Below are 18577 nucleotides of genomic sequence, written 5' to 3'. Positions count from 1 at the left end.
GGGGGGGGGGGGGGGGGAAGGAGAGGGAGGGGGTGAGCTGGCCCCGCCACCAGCACCCACCACCAGCACCAATCAGCATCCCATCACCAATTAGCGCTTCAGCACCAGCACCCATCAGCTCCCCACCACCAGCACCCAAACACCAGCACCCCAGCATCAGTTAGCAGCCCACCACCAGCACCCATCAGAGCCCACCACCAGCACCCCAGCTCTGCTCCACCGAAGCTCATGCAGAGAGACCCCCAAATCCCAGCAAAGGGAGGGAAAGGAACAAACCCCCAGGTGCCCCCCCCCCCCCCCCCGCCTGGTTGGGGGCTGGCAGCTCCCCTTACCTTTCCGGACCACCTTGTAGCTGCTCTGCTCCTCAGCAGACACTGTTGGACCCGTCTCACTCTGCTCCTCCCACCCCGATCGGGGCTTTGGCTCCTCGGCAGCGCTGGGGGGCTCAGCCAGCACCTCCTGGGAGGCGGAATCCTGGCTGGAAAGCACCGAGTCCCAGGTGTGGGCACCCCCGATGACGGACGGCGTAGGCGTCAGGTCGTCCTCGGGCTCCGTGTCGCGGCTGGGCAGGAGCCGCCGCAGGATCAGCAGCCGCAGGTTCTCCACTGGGACAGGGGGAAGAGGAGGGTTGGGGGAGGTTGACATCACATGGGGGGGGCCTCCCCACTCCCCCTGAGCACCACTCACCATCCTCCAGGGCTGCCTCGGCCAACCCCTCGGCCGGGCTGGGAACTGGCAGTGCTAGGCGCATGGAGGGCTCTGGGAGAGCATCGGACACCTCTGTGTGCAGGGGTCCAGTGGGCAGCTCTTCCTCCTCTATCTCGCTGCTCTCGGGCTCCTCCGGCAGTGCTGGGGGCTGCTCCCTGCCCAGGAGCTCTGTGGGATTGTCGTCTGCTGCAGGGAAGAGGGGAGAGCTCAGGGTTGTATCCTGACCCCCCGGGACAGATGGGCAACTGAGCACGGGGAATCACCTGAGGAGCTCTCTTCCACCTCTGCTGCAGAGCTGCTGACTTGGGACAGGATGGGGGAGACGTCGGGGTCCTGCAACACCAGGCTGCGAGATGGAGAGGGGTTAAAACTGGGGGATGGCAGTGATAAGGGGCTAGGAGCACTGGCAGCCACCTCTGGGTTTCCCAGCGAGTGGTTCCTGCGTCAGGGAGAACCCATGTCCCCAGCCCCACCAGCTGGAGACACCCAGCAGCGTCACCCAGCGCAGAGCAGGCTCCAGCCCCGCTCCCAGTGAGGCCAAGCTGCTCACCTCGAGGGTGCCATGCGGGTGGGTTCCGGCATCTGGCGCTTTGGGGGGAAGGTGGCATTCCTCATGGCACTCTGCACCGCCTCCTCTAGCACCTCCATCCACCTGGCCGGCCCAGAGCACCGTCAGCTCCTGGGGGGGTCACACTGGGGAGCCCCCTCCCCCGGCCACGCACTGCCCTCGACGCCAGCGCCCCTTTAGCCCTTACGTGTTCTTCTCGGAGGACGTCAGTGCCACCAGCTCGTAGATCTGAGGTCCCAGCTCTGACGTGCAGATGATGAAGAAGGCTCGTTTATCTGCACGGGGGACAGAGAGATGGAGAAGGTCAGGGTACGGCCAAGAACGCACTCAGAGGACAGGTCCCCTGCCGCCCCCCGGGTCCTGCTGTCCCCTCTCATTACCTGTGGCCACGGAGCGGATGAGCACCGAGTTGAGCTTGAGGATGGGGCTGAAGGTCTGCTTGTTGTCCAAGGAGCCCAGAGCCGTCTTGCCGTGGCACTTGAGCACCAGTTTCTCATCCTGTTTCTGTAGCAGCACCAGGAGGTCCTCGAGGAGCAGCACGTGCAGATCTGGAGCGGGGAGCAGAGAGAAGAGGCTCGGCATTGAGCTCACAGTCCAGGAAGGATGGCCCTGAGGACACCGCATCTCCAGCTGGCACAGCCTCAGAGGGTCCCCAGAATGCCACCGGGGCTGGAGGTGGCCCAGACCCTGCAGGACCTGCAGGGACATCCATACCCACGGTCTTGTCCTTGCTGATACGCCAGGTGAGTGGCCCTTCGTGGATCATGCGCCGGGAGGTGAGGTCCAGACTCTGAGGGAGTCAGAGGGCAGCGGTGAGCATGCTGGCACCGGGCAGCACCCCCCCCCAAGACCCCAGGAGCTGGGATCACCTTGAACTCGGCTGCCAGGGGGTTGCTGGTCCTCTCCAGTGAGGTGGCATCCAGGCGTTTCTGGTAGCCCTCCAGCCGATGCCGGTTCTCTGCTTGCTTCACCGCTTCGTTCACGTACTTGAGGATGTCCCGGCACTGGTCTCGTGCCCGGCACAGCTTGTCGTGCTCCGAGGTGCCCGCTGGAGCAGGGTGTGGGTCAGGGGAAGCAGGGGCTGCCCTGTGTTGCTGAGCAGTGCTCACACCCATGGCTGCATCCCAGAGCCCACATGGAGCCAGCCCAGAGCCGATGGAGGGGAGGAGGAGTCCCCCCAGCACCCACCCATCCCAGCAGGACAGCAGCACACCCTCCTCATAGCCCTGAGATTGGCTCTGGGTGAGAAGAGCCACGAGTCCTCCAGCCCCTACCCTCAGTGTGCTTGAGGATGTTCTCCAGCAGCAATGGGTACTTGGTCAGGCGTTGCATTTCTGAGATGATCAAGTCCTTGAGCTGCAGGCGCCGGCACTGGGGGTTGCTTTCCGCTTCCTAGGGGAGGAGGAAGAGGATGAAGGCCCTGGTGTGTGAGCAGGGGCAGCCAGGAGAGCCGTGGAGTGAAGAGCAGCCCAAGAGCAGAGCGAACCTGCATGAAGATCTGGAAACGGGTCTCTTTGCGCTGCTTGGTCTTGATAAGCTCCAGTGCGATGGATTGGTAGGAGCAGAAGTCGGCAGTGACCTGCTGGATCTCCTCCTTGGCCAGGCCGTCAAACTGGGGGTACAGGGGGATGTGGGCTCAGACACCCACAGACCTGACCCACATGGACCCCACCATGGCTCTCCAAGAGCTCCTCTGTCCCCATGTCCTGGCTCCCAGAGCAAGGAGCACTGGGGGACAGCGCAGGTCACCTCTGCCCTTTGTACAGACACCACAAGCCCCCTCTGTCCACTCCTAGAGGACATGATGTCCCCAGGGTCGGTGTCACCCCGTCCCCTCTGAGCAGCCATCCCTCCCTACCCGGGACAGCATGAGATCCCCGATTTCCTTGATGATTGGTCCTTCTTCCCGGAGCTTCTTCATGGATTCGGAGAGGGAATCTGGAGGAGGAAGTGGGAGACACAGTGAACTTTGACTGCTGCCATGAGTGAAACTGAAAGTGGGCTACAAAGGTCTGCAACAACCAAACAGCCCAGGCATGGGCACTGGCAGATCCTGGAAAAACAGGCTCTGGAGAGTTCCCAGCAGAGGGAAATGGGGCTGGAGCGGTGAGGATGGTGTTCCCAGCAAGGCTGGTCACTGCATGGCACAGGGCAGTGCTGCTACACTCTGCCACCACTGCAGGAAGGTTCACAGGGCAGAGGGAAGGGAAAGAAGAACTTACTGTGGATTTCAATCACATCTGGGAGGTTGGGGAAGAGCAGTGCCAGCTCCTCCCGGGACAGCAGGCTCTCCTTCCTCATCCGCTGGTAGAAGAGGAGGTCGAGGACTCGGAGGATGCGGAGGTGAGACCCCTCCGTGGCAAAGAGCTCTGTTGAGAGGCAGAGGAGTTGGAGGTGTCCCTGGGATGCCTCTGCAGAAGCAGAGACCCCCAGCTCCTCACCCCCAGCTCCCCACCCCCAGCTCCTCACCATTGATCACTTCCTGCCGGTCAATCTCCTTCTGTGGCAGGCTGGCCAGCAGCTCCCGGCCCACCGTGTGCTGCCAGTTCTGTGCATCCAGCTCAGGCTCCAGGTCTGAGAGTTGGCCCTGCTCGTCCTCCAGCAGGTGAGGCAGGAAGGGGTCGGCGCCGAAGCCCAGGCTGGGTGACTCGATGCTCCTGGGTGGACGAAAGGCAGCGGTGGGAGTACTCTGCAGCCCCAGCCCCCCCGTGAGCCCGCCTGCAGCACTCCCAGCACAGCCAATATCTACCTGGGCCCTATTTCGGCTTGAACCCGGGACCTTCAGCACAAGAAGCACAAGCCTCTGACTCTTGAGCTAACAGACTAGGTCCCCCAGCAGCCATCTATATAGGTCGATTAAGCTCCTGCGTGAGACACAAGGGAACAGAGGTGCCCCCTAACCCCTGGGACGGGGAGCTGGCATTACGCAGCACTGTGCCAAGTGGAGGCATCTCCTGGGGCTCCCTCCATCCCTCCCTCCCTCCCAGGGCAGCCCTGAGCATCGCTTCCCCTGGTGCTCTATCAAGGCCCACAAGAAGCCAGGAAGATCCCCCCTGACACCCCCAGCCCCCTCTACAGTGACCCTCCTGCTCTGTAGGACCCAGCCCTGGAGGTGGCGGCGGGCTCGGGGCAGCGAGGTACAGGCGATGGCAGCAGCAGCCGTGCCACTCACCTGCGTCCCATCTTCGGTGTGTATGGGGGGGTGGGATTCTCCAGCGACCTGGGGGAGGGACAGAAGCATCACCCATAAGACCCCATGGCACCCGCAGGGCCCCCTCCCCTCACCACAGCACCCCGCAGCACTTCCCAGGAGCAAATCCCTTGAGATGAGGGGCAAGCGCCAACCATTGCAATGCAGGGCTTGGGGCACAAACGTGGATTAAACCCAATTCTCACTGGTTTCCCATGACAAACGTCAGCTGTGAAGCGCTGCAGGTAAGGACTGCACGGCCAGGGCTTGGCCTGGACTCTCAGGGCTTGCCCAGGAGGCAGCATCCCAGTTCAAGGGGTGAGGTGCAGAGCCCAGACACCGTGGGCAGGCACTGGACTGTCCCAGCTCCCTCCTGAAGGCCACAGGGAACCTCAGTCCCTCCTAGACCAGCTCTGCTGGCAGTTCCCACCTGGTGGACAGGCTGGAGGCGGAGGATGATGCCGACTGATGAAGCCTGGTGGCCTCAGCTGCGGCATCCATGTCCACGTCGCTACGGGAGCGGGGCACGTTTTCTGCTTTCCGTGATTTCTTCATCTCTTCGCGGCCTTTCAAGCTCTCCGAGCGGCCCAGCTTGACCTCGGCACGAGACCTGCAGCAGGGAGACAGAGCCAGGAGCATCAGGCCGAGGAAAGCACAGGCAGAAAACACGGGGTTCTGGCCAAAACCGCCGTGAGACCACCGAGGTCAGGAATTGCCCCCCCCCAAAGCTCTCCTACCCGTCAGCCTCCAGCAGATCCTCCGGGAAGCTGCCGGTGGAGAGGCGTTGCGAGCCGGGTTCCTGGCTCTCGTAATGCTGGTTGTTCTCAAAGTGCTGGATAATGTTCCTCACATTGCCGGGTTTGACTGCTGGGGCAAAGAGAAGGGAGCGATCCCGGTGAGGGTGGGCAGGAGGAGATAGATGGTGGCATTGCTGCCCTCACCATGGGATGTCACCAAGGCCACCACTGGGGACAACCAGTGCGCCCATGGGCAGCCCTCCTCCCACCCCACAGCCCGTCCAGTGCCCGGTGCTGCAATGCTGGGGGGGGGACAAACCAAAACTGAGCACGTGAGATGAATGGCAAATAAAAGAAAAGGGCTTTTACCTTCGACAGGGGACAAAGGGACATGAAATGCTGAAAGGAAAAAACAAAAATGAGATGTCAAATCAATCCTGCGGTATCAACAGCGGAGGAGGCAGAGAAGGGAGCGTGTGAGCTAATGGTGTAAGAACTGAAAGCAGGAGGGGAGGGGGGGGGAACACGCACCCATGTGTCAGAGCACACATGCATAGATGCACGCACGTGTCAGAGCACACACATGTCACTGCACGCTCTCCACCATCTCAGCCCACCCAGCAAGCTTGCAGGATGGGGCAGCGAGGATTAATTTCAGGGTGAGCACAGCTCAGCTCCCCTCTTGCTCCCTTCAAAGCCATTTGGGAGCAAGGTTGAGACAAGAGGTTTCAAAGGGGGCTGGGTGGCAGACGAGAAGTGCCTGCTATGGGGTGGAGGGTGCCCAAGGGCCACCCGAAGGCAGATGGCTGTAGATCTCCTGGCAGCAGTGAGGTGAGTGGCTCAGTGTCCCAGAGTATCCCGATACTCACTGCTCTGGGACATTTTGGGCTTCGCAATGTACTTTAGGATGGGGTTGCGCTTCTTGTCTTCCATGGCATCCTTGTCCTTCTTCGTGCTGCTGCTCTGCTGGGACACCCGAGAGGAATGCTGGCATCACAAGGTGGGTGATGCACCACAGCTCTTCCTCCATCCCATCCACACGTTGCAGAGGGAGCTGGGAGCGGGGCAGGGAGACAGCAGCTACGATGCCACTCACCTTCTTGGCTTTGGGGAAGAAGGGCAGCCACTTGTCCTTGTCCGGGAGGGCCTGGGCCTTCTCACTGGTGCTGGCCACGCGTGGCTCCCGGCTGCGGATGCCAGTGTGGTTCATGTATGTGCTGAGTGCAAAGGCCATGGGGGAACTGCAAGAGAAGAGTGTGTGAGTGGAGACAGGGCACCAGGACAGGGTGAAAATAGAGCCGAGACATCCTGTGGGGTCTGAGGTGACAGAAGGGACCGCTCCTCCCTGGCCAGGGGACACCAGGGTAGGGACAAGGAGGGCAGAAAGGCAGCAGCCTTCAAGGGGGTGAGTTGGGGCCACTCCTTCCCCAGGGCCTGACATCCTGACAGCCCCCAGGGATAAAGCTGACGCTGGGACGAGGTGCTGCAGGCCAGCATGGGAAGGGGGTGCTCCAGCACCTCCTCTCTGAACCCCCCTTTCCCCTCCTTAGTCAACAACTGCAACGCAGTCACATCTGGGTGCATGCTTGCCATGGCTGAGGGTCACTCACCTCCTGTCCTCTTCATATTTTGACCTGCAGAGAGAGATGGGGAGGAATAAAAGAGCTTGTTTGGGTTCCTCTGCTCAGCCCCAGGGAGCCGTCCCCGGGCAGGGTGCTCCCTCCGTGCCCCCAGCGGCCCCTTTCTCCCACCCCTCCCACCAGCACCTGCTCCACATTCTCCTTCCCAACCTCAACCAGCATGCTGGGGAGCTGGCAGGACCAGGCAGCCCACACTCACAGGATGTCACCCAGTTGTGCCAGCTGCTTCTCGGCCACTTGCCGCTCCTTCTGCGGGTCCCCATCCAGGTCCAGGAGGTCGTTCTCCCCATATAGGCTCCCCAGGCCCATGGTGCGCTTTGTTCTGTGGGCACATGGGGGTCAGTGCCGTGAAGCACGGGGGGAGGCACGCCGAGCTCTGTGGGGTGCCCATCCCACCATCACCTGTAGTCTTGGATCTGCTCCTGTATCTCAGGCATCACCATCTCCTGAGCTTCGAAGAGGGCAGCTCGGACATCGTCCCCATTCCGCAGGCGAGCCTCTGGGTGACAAAAGAGGACAGGCAGTGTCACCAGCCATGCAGGAAAGTGCAACGAGGACCTTCTGGCAGCCCCTGAACGCTCCTCACTCACCAATCTCAGCCAGAAGCTGCTCCGACACTTTCACACGGAGAGGCTGCGGAGGGAACACAACACAGTGTGTGAAGGAGCCTGGGGCACAACATGCATGCCAAAGCCACGCTCACACAGCTCTGAGCTGCAGGGTGAGGGTGCCCTGTGCTCCTGCACCGTCACTGTTTGGCATTTCTGCAGCTGGGGGGCGTGAAAGCTGGGAGTCTTACACTCCCGGTGCACTTTTTGCACTCATCACAGCACCCAGAACACAAACCCCTCTGGAGCAGCGTGCTCTCTCCAAGCAATAGGTGCCCCAGGAACAGGGGGCAGAGCCTGAGCCTCAGCCCTGCCTCTATGACCCCTGCTCCGAGCTGCTGGGTGCCGTTGTGCAACGCCTGGGCAATGCTTTACGCAATTTGCACCGAAGCAGAGGAACCAGCATCAGCAAAGCACTGTCAGTGGCAAAAAAACACCGTTAAAAAAAGACCCTCACGCAAAGGACACGACACTGAAGCACGATGCTGGCTTTCCAGCTGTGGTTCCCCCTCCCACCCCCTGCAGACGCACGGACCCCGGCGCAGGCACACAGCCTCTGCCCTCACCGCGTTCCTGTCCAAGAAGATGTTCCAGATATCCTTCCCCAAGCCCCGGGAATCCTTTGCCGTCGTCTGCTGGCAAACGTCTGCGCATAAGTAGAAGAGCTGCAAGGAGGGGAGACCAGAGGTGGGCAGCGAAGAAGGAGGAAGGTTTAGAAGCAGGAAGGTGAAAACATCCAATAGAGCAGCGGCCAGACGGCCATGAAACAGGAAACGACCGTGGGGGTCTGGGAGGGCAGCGCCCTCCCCGCGTCACGCCTGGGAGGAAGGGGAGGACGTGTAACCCTACACTGGGCTTCCCTCACTGCAGCACAGCTGGGGACACGGCTGCCAGCAGCTGCCTGAGCCCCACACCCAGAGCCTGCACCTCGGCAACGTGCTCAGCAAACCAGCGGCACCCGCACGCCCCAGGGATGTGGGGAAGGCACGGATACACCGCCCCACTGGCACTTCTCCCAGCTTGCTGCCTCCAGATCTTACCAGGGGGCTGGGATCTGCCTGGGAGAATATGTAGCGCAGGAAGACTCCCAGGTGTGCTGGTCGGGACTTCAGCTTGCCCAGGTCCTGGAAGAGGGAGTCGCACTGCGGGGCCCAAAGGAGAAGCGTTGGTTAGGAAAGAAGGGAACCGACTTGTCTAGAGCCCCGTGGTGCACCCCTGGTGAAGCTCCAGCCCCTGCTCCCCATTTCCCACCAGCCCAACCCAGGACATCCCCATCCCCACCACGGTGGTGGCCAGGCTGGTGACAGCTGTCATCCAGGAATGCTCTCGGCACGGACTGGGATGACAGATGCAGATGAGGTCACTGGACAGCTTCCTCCTCGGGACGATTTCTAAATGCCACTGCTTCCTGGGTGCCAGGGCACGCAGCCACAAAGGGAGGAGCATGGGAGGAGTGACAGCCCTGTCCCGTGACCTTGGCCAGCTGCCCCCAAAGAGATGGGACGAGAGCCAAGAGCAGCTTGGTGCCACTACCTCGTTGTTGAAATATCCCGGATCGTAATCCTCCTCTGGCCCGATGATGAGAGGTCGTCCCGTGCGTTCTGATCCCTGCAGGAGACGGGGGACAGCGCTAGGAGCTGGGCGCCGGCTTCAGGGAATGTGGGGGACACTCGACGTGCCATCATCACCCCGCCACGTTGGCTGATGCTGTGTGCCCAGGGCCAGCACCGATCCCATCCTACCTGCTCAGTGGTAGGGGCGAAGGTGGTATCGGAGCCCTGCCGGCGGTGGTGCTGGAAGAGGCGGGCGGTGATGACCGGGGAGGTGCGTGGGCTGTCCAGGCCGTGGTCAGAGAGGACGGAGTTGCGGTTCAGGGAGATCTGCTCGGGGTGACAGTGAAGGTGTCGGAGGGGAATGGGCTGGGAATGGCTCTCGCCTGCCCGGCAGGAACGCTTAGGGCTGCCTCGAGAGCAGTTTGAAGCTTTGAGGCAGTGAAGGCCACGTCCTCAATGGGCACAGAGAACTTGGAAACCACGTAAAACCTACAGGGCTATGGGAAGCACTTTAAGATTGGAAGCATAAGCCTGGGGAGCCCTCATTTCTGGGTCAGCAATGTCAGGATACGCACTGCAAGCCCAAGCACTGCAATCTCAGCTCTGAGTGTCAAGAAATTCAGCTTGTTCAGAAGGTAAGCAAGTAATTACAACGGCAATGCCAGGTCCTTGGCTCCTAATGGTTCAAAGACCCCTCCAACTGTGCCCTGCTGTTGTTTTCAGCCGCCCCAGGTGACATTTAGTTTTAAATTACACTTTCTCCCACTGCTGCTGGGGCCCAGCTGAGCTGGGCTGTGCTCTCACCTCGCTGACAGAGGGGAATCGCTCCGTGCCTGATTCCAACCCGCTGTCACCGTCCTGAGAATCCAGTGAGAGGCGGCCTGGGAACAGAGGAGAGGCGAAGCTGCATGTTCAGGACTGCCCTGGGCACACTGGGAAGTGAGGAAGCTGCAAACTGCCAGCACCGCTCACCTTCTGCTGCCCTGAACATGGCCACGCCGGAGTCACTGCACAGCCGCCCCGAATCCTATAAGGCAAGGGGAATGTGGGACCAGTGGGATGTCACCCAGCACAGGGAGACACCCTGGCATGGAGCAAGAGGACACCCAGATGCAGGAGCTCCCACCCACCGCAGCGAAAGTGGGAAACCAGGAACGCCAGCACCCTGCACGGCCACGCTCCCTCAGCTCCAGAGGGAGCCCAGGACACTTTAAGCCTAATAATTCCCCACAGAACCTGTGCCCCTCGCTTACCATGGAGCCGCTGGTCTCCTGGCGGATTTTGAGCTGCAGCTGGCTGACCCGCCGGCGCGCTCCCTCGATCTGCTCCCCCACCACAGTGCCGGGGTTGCGGTTGTACGCCTCGTAGAAGCGCTGAGTGAGAGATGAGGATGCTCACAGAGGCCCTAAACCCATCAGCCTGTCCTGCTGCTCATGGTTAGGGGGCAAAGACACAGCTGCTGCGTGGCTCGATGGGATGATGTGTGCAACAAGAGCTCCCCCGGGCCAGACAGCACCCAAATGTTTCACATCTCCCCCAGCTACCAGCACAGTTTGGCTGGGATGCTATGGACTGCTGCGAGAGCCCGCTGACTGGACATCATGAGCAGGAGAGAAGGGTTGAGAGCTGAACTGCTCCCGGTGCCCATCAGCTCAGGCAAGGGACAGCCCAGCCCAGGAGTCACTCTTGGAGGAGGAGAAGCGCCGTACCTGCAGTTCTGCCTCCTCCTGCCGCAGCATGTTCCGGAGAATCTGCGTTGCGTGCTTCTGAACCTCGGGGTCCTGCAATGTAGGGTGGACACGAGGCAGGTTGAGCTCTGCCCACAACGCAGTGCAGCCTGCAGGGAGGCAGCGGGCAGGGTGGGCAGGATGCGTTACCTGCAAGGGCTTGGGGCCAGTGATGCGCTGCGGCGGGGGGAGCGGTGGGGGTGGAGGTGGTGGGGGGCAGGCAGGGGCATTGCGGGGTGCCCCTGCCGTGCTCACGTCTTGCTGGGAGTTGGAGAGCCCCACCGACGGCGGTGGGGAGCCCAGGAGAGTCAGGGCCACGTAGGCACCAGCTGAGGACATCCAGGTGTGGAAGGGAAGGGAAAGAAAAGCTCCTGTTATTCGCTCCCTGAAACATCAGGCTGTGGAGGACTGAGACAGACTTCCTCATCTTCTCCCAAGAACCAAGCCCTGCCCTTGGGCATGATGCTGTCCCTCCCCAGCTGTAGCCTCGTCCCCAGGAGCAAAAAAGGGAAAGCTCTGCCCCCAGCCCACGCCGAGCTCAGAGCTGTGCCAGTTTCTGGCCATACTCACACTTGATCAACTTCACCACCTCGAGGTGGGAGCTGTTGGTCACCATGGTGCCGTTCACCTGGCAGAGGGGAGGAGAGGAGAGGAGGGGCATCAGCTGGGGACACAGTGGCAGGGTGTGGTGGTGGGGACCACGATGCTCACCTTGACTATGCGGTCCCCCTCCTGCACCCCGGCCTTCATGGCTGCTCCTCCTGCAGGACAGACAGACAAACGGACATCAGGAAGGGCTGTGCAGCACAATGCAGACACCACCTTCCAGCCCAAATAGCCGCTGTGCTGCTCAGGCAGACACAACCCAGCCCTTCCCATTCCTGGCCAGACCCAGGTCCCAGCATCCATCGTGACTCCTACACATCCCAGAGCACCACGTGCATCCAAACAACGGACAGGGGCCCAGCAGCAGCGCTGCTCTGCTCGTCTCCCTGCTCCGCTCTGTAACAAAGCCACCGAGGCCGAAATACAGGGAAAATTATCTTTTCCTCAAGCCAAAACCGAGAGGAAATGTTTCCATGAGCTCCGACTCCAGGCCAAGGGGCTGAGACAGAGCAGTGAGCTCCAAAAGTGGAAAGTACACGGGATCGCTGGGATTCTTTTGGCTCTAACGCTCTCACTATTGGCAGTGAGTGACCCAGGTGGGCGTCCCCGTCGTTCCACGCCTGGGTGAGGTGGCTGCCCGTGACCACACGCCAAGCAGTGTAGTCAGGGAAGGTCCCTGTCCCAATCTCTGTCTCCCTGGAGCGAGGGGCATGGAGGGGTCTCCCCACGCAGCTCCTGTTGCAGGAGAAAGGAACCCCAGCGCAAACCTGCCCTTGAAACTCACAGCGTTTTCCCTTTCCTATATTCTCATTTTTCCTGGCTTTCGGGCTAGAAGTGGGGGGGGGGAAGGGGGAGGAGGTGGGAACATCCGCTGTAAAATAAGCAGCTCATTGTCTGTCTAAATTGCTGCTCCCAGCCCTGCCACCCCGCAAAGTCATTATACTGCAAAACCAGCAGCATCTCCTGCAGCACAGCGCCAAGAGCCGTGCGCTGCCGGCGTGTGTTTACCCAGGGCTGCCGGAGGGAATTCCCCACCCACCCACTCGTGGCACCACTTAACCTGTCCCTGCCCGGGGACACCCCAAACCCTGCTGCATCCCGGGGTCCCGAGGTATCCCCGGCCCCCCTCTGCCTTCTCACCTGGCCGCACGGACTGGACGAGGACGATGCGGTCCCCGCTGACGGTGAAGCCGAAGCCATGCTGGTCCTTCTGGATGATGACGCAGCGCTGGACCAGACCTGGGGAGGGAGAGGAGGAGAAGCAAGTGAAGCTCTGAGCCATGGCTATGCCAGGATGCCTGATTTTGGGGGCTGCAGCAGCAATCGGGGCTGCAGTGTGGACCTCCATGTACCCCCCCCAGCCTTTCAATGCCAGAACATCCCTGTTGCAGGGTGGAAGTTATGGTTCGTGGGAGCGCCAACCCCACACCCACAGCTCCATCCCAGCTCAGGGGACGTTTCAGGGCTGTTTGAAGCCTGTGGTCTTGAGGGCCCCTTCCGATCCACGCCCTGGGGATGGATGCAAGGCAGCCCAACGCCGCTATCGCTGGGGGCTGCTGGCTCTCTCCCCACGCTGGGATCTCAGTGTTGTCCTCGATTGCAAGAACCCACCTGTGGTCTCGGAGGAATCAGAAGGCTGGCGGCGGTGCCCGGGAGATCTCCGCTCTGAAGACGAATCGCCCAGGGAAGACAGGCTGCTCAACCTGCAGGGAGAGCGCGGTCGGGCTGACGGAGCAGTCCCCAGTCACCTCTGGGACCTGGCTTCTCCTCCCCAATGCGGGGAAGCACCGGCAGCTGGCACCCACCTGCCCCTTGGGAAAGCGCTTCTCCCATCCCAGCCCCAAGGGATGCTCGGGGGGTGGGGGGGGTCAGGGAGAGCAGCGCAGGGGACAGGCAGGGGACAGGTGCGTCATGCAGCGCACGCAGCCGCAGGGCTCGGCAGGCTGCAAAGGGGCTGATGGCAGAAGGGGGAGGGAGGAAGCTGCGAGGGATGGAAGAGAGATGGACGGACAGACGGACAGACGGCAGACGATTCGCTGATGTTTCACCCCTCGCTGAGCCTCGTGGTCCCGCAGCAGGGTATAGGATAGACAAGCTGCCTGAGGACTTAGGGGCATTGTGCAGGGATGCAGCGCATCCCCTCGCCTGGTGCTGGAGGGATGGAAGCAGAAGGAGGGGTCCCAGACACTGCCTCCATCCCCAAATAGGTGCACAGCTGCTTCCCCATCCCTGCTTCTGCCAGCGCTGCAGGGCCATGCTGGAGTCGGGAGTCCCAGAGCACCAGGAGAGTGATGCTGGGGCCGCAGCACCACTGGCAGGAGCAGCCACTGGTCTGTGCCCTGCCCCCAAGGGCTGCAGTGAAGCGAGGGTGCAGCGTGCGAGTTCAGGCAGCCCCGACCCCGCTTACCTGGGCAGGCGCTGCCTTTTGCTGCCCGCTCTGCTGCCAGCAGAGCACAGACCCCAATGGAGATGGCACAAGACCCAGAAGGACAGCGGTGCAGGAAGGGGGAAAGAGGAGACAAACAGATCAAGAGACAGAGGGACACACGGCACAGCCAAACTCCACGCTGCCGCCCTGCATCCTGCAGGACAAGCAACCTCCACGAAGGCAAGGCACCCCAGGACCCTCTGCTGCCACTCTGGGGGCACCCAGCGGGGTCCCTGCACCGCCCAAACCCCCACGGGATCAAAGTCAGAGCCAGGGCCAGCCCGAGAGCCCCGCTGCCAGTTTCCAAGACTCAACAGCTCCGAAACCACAATTACAGGCATTGAGTAATTCACCCCTTTCCATGGGATCAGCACTCTCCTCCTGCCCCGGTGCCACGGGGCTGTGGCACAGAACCAGCTCCCCGCAGGCACTGGGCATTAGGAAGCGTCTCACTGGGGGCTGCTGGGGCCATGCTAACTCCAGCCCTGTACACGCAGCCATCGAGCACAGCCGCTGATCCACTCAATCCTCACTGGAGGAAAAGGGGTTGCAATCAGAAGGACCTTGACAGGATGGAACCCGGGCACATTTGTAGGCTGGAGACGCAGGGGCACGACACCGACGTGATCCCGGTGCGATTACCCATCAGGATTACCCCCAGGATTACCCCTGGGATTACCCACGGGATTAACAGCGGGCGGGCACGGGGCAGGAGGTGCCTTTATCCGGGCCACGTCGGGATCGGCTCTTTCAGCATCACCTCGTATGCAGAGACCCCAGTGGGGCTGTGCCATGAGCCCTGTGCCATGAGCCCGGCATCCAGAGCCGCACGGAGCCCGGTGCACCGAGCTCACAGCTGGACCCTTCCCGGACAACGCGCGGCCGCCGGGCCAGCGCCGGCTTATTTCCGTCTAAAAGAGTAGTTTAATTCGGCTTTGCATAAGCTTCTTCCTAATTGACTTACGGGGAGCCAAACCACGCCTGTTCTGAACCAAAGGCTCAACCCCGAGCCAGGTTGCAGCGGCGCTGGGATTTCTCTTTTGGGTGCATTTCTCCGCGATTCGGGGGCCGTGCAGATGCTCGCCCCGGGGGTGACGGGCGGCCGGGTACACCAACGAGCACTGCTGGCCCAGTGCTGGGGAAGACATCACCTCCTAAATCCGCGACCGCAGAACCATCAGCCCTCGGGTTTTCCTCAAAGATTTCACTCCGGAGCCCTCCAGGCCCCAAATTCCGCGGTCTCGGGGCTGACTCACAGAGGGGCCTGACTCATTGCAGCCCCACGGCTGCCAGACTCCAACCGGCCCTGGCCCAGTGTCCCACGCTCCGCCGCACCCGGGGCAAGTCCCACTCCTGGACTGACGTTATTTTCCCCAGCGCTGGTTATTTTTAGCTCAGTTATCATCTTCGGGGCGGGATGTCCCCGTGTTAGCAGGCTGGAGATGCTTTGTCCCCATAGCGGCACCCCAGCATCCAGGAGGAAGCGGGCACCGCCAGCATCACCCAGCTCTTTCCTAGGGCAGCACTCTTCTTCCCACGGGACAGGGCGCTGTGGGCAATTCAGCTTGAAAATGTGGGGGGGGGGGAAGGGAAAAAAAGGGTGGGAAAAAAACTCATCACGCACACTAAAGAGCAAACACCCCCGGCCCAACGAGCGCTGCCCACGCAGAGCAAACGCCACAATTAAACGATTAAGAGAGAAACAGGATCAAACCCTCAAAGTGGGTCAGGCCGCAGGCAGCGCCGTGCAGCTGCTGGCTCCGGGCTGGGATCTTTTTTTTTTTTCCTTCCCTGTCTCCAAATGGCTGCTCCCCGCAGTCCCCTCCCGGGGACACCGACGTCAGACACGTCGGCACGGCACGCTGCCTGGCCAGAGCGGGACGGGAGCTACCAACAATATAAATAAACAGGGGATAAAAGAGGAAAAAAACACCACTCGGAATCGGACATCTCAGTGGGATGGCTGGGGGGGGGGGGAGGGATGGGGGGAAAAGAAAAAAAACCCCCAAGTTGGAAAGGGAACGGGGATGCTCGTGGCGCGCCGTGATGCCGCGCTGATCGGAGCTCCCCGCTGCATCCCGCGGCCCCACCGAGCCGCGCAGCCCTTCCCCTCCCGATATTCTGGGGCAGGAAGGAAGGAAGGAAGGAATTTCAGCTAAAAATGATTCAACTTCCTCTCCTTCCCCCTCCCCGCGGTGTGGCACGGGGGGACGGTGTCGGCCCGGCATGCGTGCATCCCATCCCGTCGCATCGCATCGCCGTGGGTCGGGCACGGAGCGGTGCCACGTTCCCAGCACGGGGCTGCGGTGTGACAAGCAGCAGAGCCCGGCGCTGCTGGTGCACGGGGCACAACGAGCCCTGGAAGGGGAAGCCAACAAAACCGGGTGCACGGCCCCGTTGCACCGCGATGCCCACGCGGGAGCCCTCCGACCTCACCGGGGTTTTCAGCCGCCAACCTGTTTGTTTCCTTCTTGCTGCTCTTACATCCGAGGGAGAAGAGCAAAGCAAAGCAAAGCGTGGCCCACGGGTGTCAGTTTTCCTTTTGGAAATCAGACGCAAAAGCCCCCACGTCCACGGCAAGGCAAACCGAACTTAAATCCCCGGGTTCCTGCAGCGACCTTGCTGCAGCAGACGGGATTCTGCGGGAGCTTTGTTTAAATTCAGGTTTTTAATTAAACGGGGGGGAAAAAAAGAAAAAAATTAACGCGAGCGCAGCAGCGGCCCCGGTTACTTAACGGCACGGCAGACTCCATTCCTAACGGCGCGCTGTGAATTTTGGTAATGCCCGTTCCCTGCGGGGAGCCTGAACGTGGCGAGGTGGGGACTTTGGTGACGGTGACACCAACGGGGTGAGCCAGAGGGGGACGCCAGAGGGGTGAGACCTTGGCCACGGCCTGCAGGCGGGTCCTGGTCCTTCTGGTGGGGACCTGGACATGGTGGGGACGCTGCAGGGGTACGGCGGGGACGCCTCGAGCCGGGCCAGCTGTGCCAAGCAGGGCAGGGGCTGGGAGCAGAGCGCCCGGGGAGCTCCCGTTGCTCAAGAGCTGCACGAGGGGCTGTGGAGATGAGTATTTGTGCCTTAACGAAACGCTTTGCACATGAACTGTGCTCCACAAAGGCCGCGCAGCGTTAGTGCTGCCAGCGGCGCTGAGCGAGCCCGCACCCATCCAGCCCTCTCCTCCCACCAACTCTGCTGGGAGAAGCGTCTGTCATCCTTCCCCTCCCTGCCCGCGGCATGGGAGTGCGGAGGGCGGCAGACAGGGAAGGCAAAGCCAGGCTCCGGGCTCCTGTGAAGGAAATACCGTTCCCATGCGGCTCTGCTGGGAGCGCCCACGGTGCCGCTTGGCCCCGACAAACCCAAGTGGTTCACCCCAGAAAACGGCGTGAGGTGCGAGGCGGCGAGGGAGGCACAGAACCACTGCCCTGCGGGGACGCTTTCTCCCTGCCCTCCCACACCGCGCACGCCCTGCAGCGTCGTTCCGTCAGCGCAGCACGAGGAGCTGCAAGGAGCAGCGCAGGGAACGGCTCCCACAGGTCGAGGCCGGAGGTTGCAGAGCAGAGACCGAGCACCATCACCCTCGCGCATCCCCTGCCCGTGGGTGGGCCCTTTCCCTGCGCCCACCTTGAGGCCGCCCCTCGCCAGCAAGCCAGAGGGAGAAAGTCCTCGATTTCACACCGTTTCACCCATTTTCAGGTTGCTTTTGTGCTGGAGAACAGCTCCCGGGGCACTTGAGGCTGCTGATCTTACGGAGCGGAGGGACGGAGGCTATTTAGGGAGCAGCAAGAGGCATTAAGCCCCGTACCAATGCCCGGTGCCCGCTCTGGGTCACAGCACGCAGCACCTCCAGCTCTGATCCCGGCCTCGTCGCCATGAGCCCGAGGAAGAGCCTGGCAGGAGGTTCTGCAGCCACGCCACGTCCCAGAGGCAGAAGCCCTCAGTTTATCCTACCCATGGGGTGCCCCGAGCACCAGGCACGGTACAACGAGGAGCACCCAAGTGTGCTGCCTGCTGTGCTGCTTCCCCGGCACCGAGTGCCCCAAACCGCAGCCACAAAGCGAGGGACGGACGAGCTGGGTGGCACGATGGGTTCAGAGCCAAGCGCAGGAGCACGGACACCCAGTGAGGGCTCCCCACAGACTGCAGCCTGATCCCAACGCCCAAATACCCGATGGAGGGGTAGTGCCCTGCGCCCTCTGTGCTGCACCATCCCCATCCCCTCTCCCACCTGGACCACGCACCAGCCGAGAGATATTCGACAGCGTTGGTGCAGCGCTGCTCCCTGCTCCTTCGGGCCACGGTTTCCAATATGAACCCGCTGATGCTTGAGGCTGAATGCATCTTTTCGGGGTCCCCATTCAGGGGCCACTGCAGCACCTCGGCCACCCCTCGAAGGGCTTTGGGGACCCAACGAAGGGCTCTGTGGGGGGCATGGTTCAGCCCCGGGGGGAGCAGCGGCCGCGCTGTGGGCACTTCATCTATCAGCGAGCATTCATTAAAAATAACCCAACGCCTCCCTGCAAGCAGACGGAACTCAGCAGCGGGACACACCGAGGGGCGCGGGGACACACCGAGGGGACAGCACACGGCACCCAACCCCACGCCAGCGCCCAGCACCACTGCGTCCACTCAGCCCCAGCGCCCAGCACCGCGGTCCTCCCGGGGGCCGGTGCCCCACGGTGTCCCCCCACACCCCCAGGACCCCCCCCCCATCCGGCCACAGGGCCGCTATGTGGCAGCGGGGCCCGGCCGAAGCGAGGCCCTCCGTCCCCGCGTCCCGCCCGTACCTGTCGGGGGCGGCCTGCGGCGGCCTC

At 61.9% G+C, this 18577-nt stretch overlaps 2 protein-coding genes across 2 annotated transcripts in view; both read right to left on the bottom strand.

Annotated features, from left to right (window-relative positions):
• The window catches only part of LOC110388003 (feather keratin 2-like), a 906242-nt gene that overhangs the window by 492944 nt on the left and 394721 nt on the right, over positions 1-18577 (bottom strand). The gene's annotated exons all lie outside the window — the stretch shown is intronic.
• On the bottom strand, positions 59-18577 carry ARHGEF11 (Rho guanine nucleotide exchange factor 11; the record flags this gene model as incomplete). The annotated part of the gene is given in 37 exon segments (XM_021376611.1): positions 59-605; positions 688-894; positions 972-1054; positions 1259-1360; positions 1464-1551; positions 1657-1824; positions 1991-2066; positions 2146-2324; positions 2551-2668; positions 2763-2888; positions 3135-3214; positions 3499-3645; positions 3746-3933; positions 4449-4496; positions 4897-5076; positions 5204-5333; positions 5573-5602; positions 6073-6190; positions 6300-6444; positions 6814-6837; positions 7043-7165; positions 7246-7342; positions 7434-7476; positions 8018-8116; positions 8492-8593; positions 8985-9059; positions 9194-9331; positions 9809-9885; positions 9977-10031; positions 10258-10377; positions 10714-10785; positions 10882-11060; positions 11302-11359; positions 11443-11492; positions 12478-12576; positions 12949-13040; positions 18551-18577. Coding segments are annotated over 37 exon segments (4192 nt in total), but the record flags the coding sequence as incomplete, so codon positions are not given.

Source organism: Numida meleagris, chromosome 24, assembly GCF_002078875.1.
Source record: "Numida meleagris isolate 19003 breed g44 Domestic line chromosome 24, NumMel1.0, whole genome shotgun sequence".
In the NCBI taxonomy this organism is placed as follows: domain Eukaryota; kingdom Metazoa; phylum Chordata; class Aves; order Galliformes; family Numididae; genus Numida; species Numida meleagris.
The sequence above is the reverse complement of the archived record's forward strand: the minus strand, read 5'-3'. Positions and strand labels throughout refer to the sequence as shown.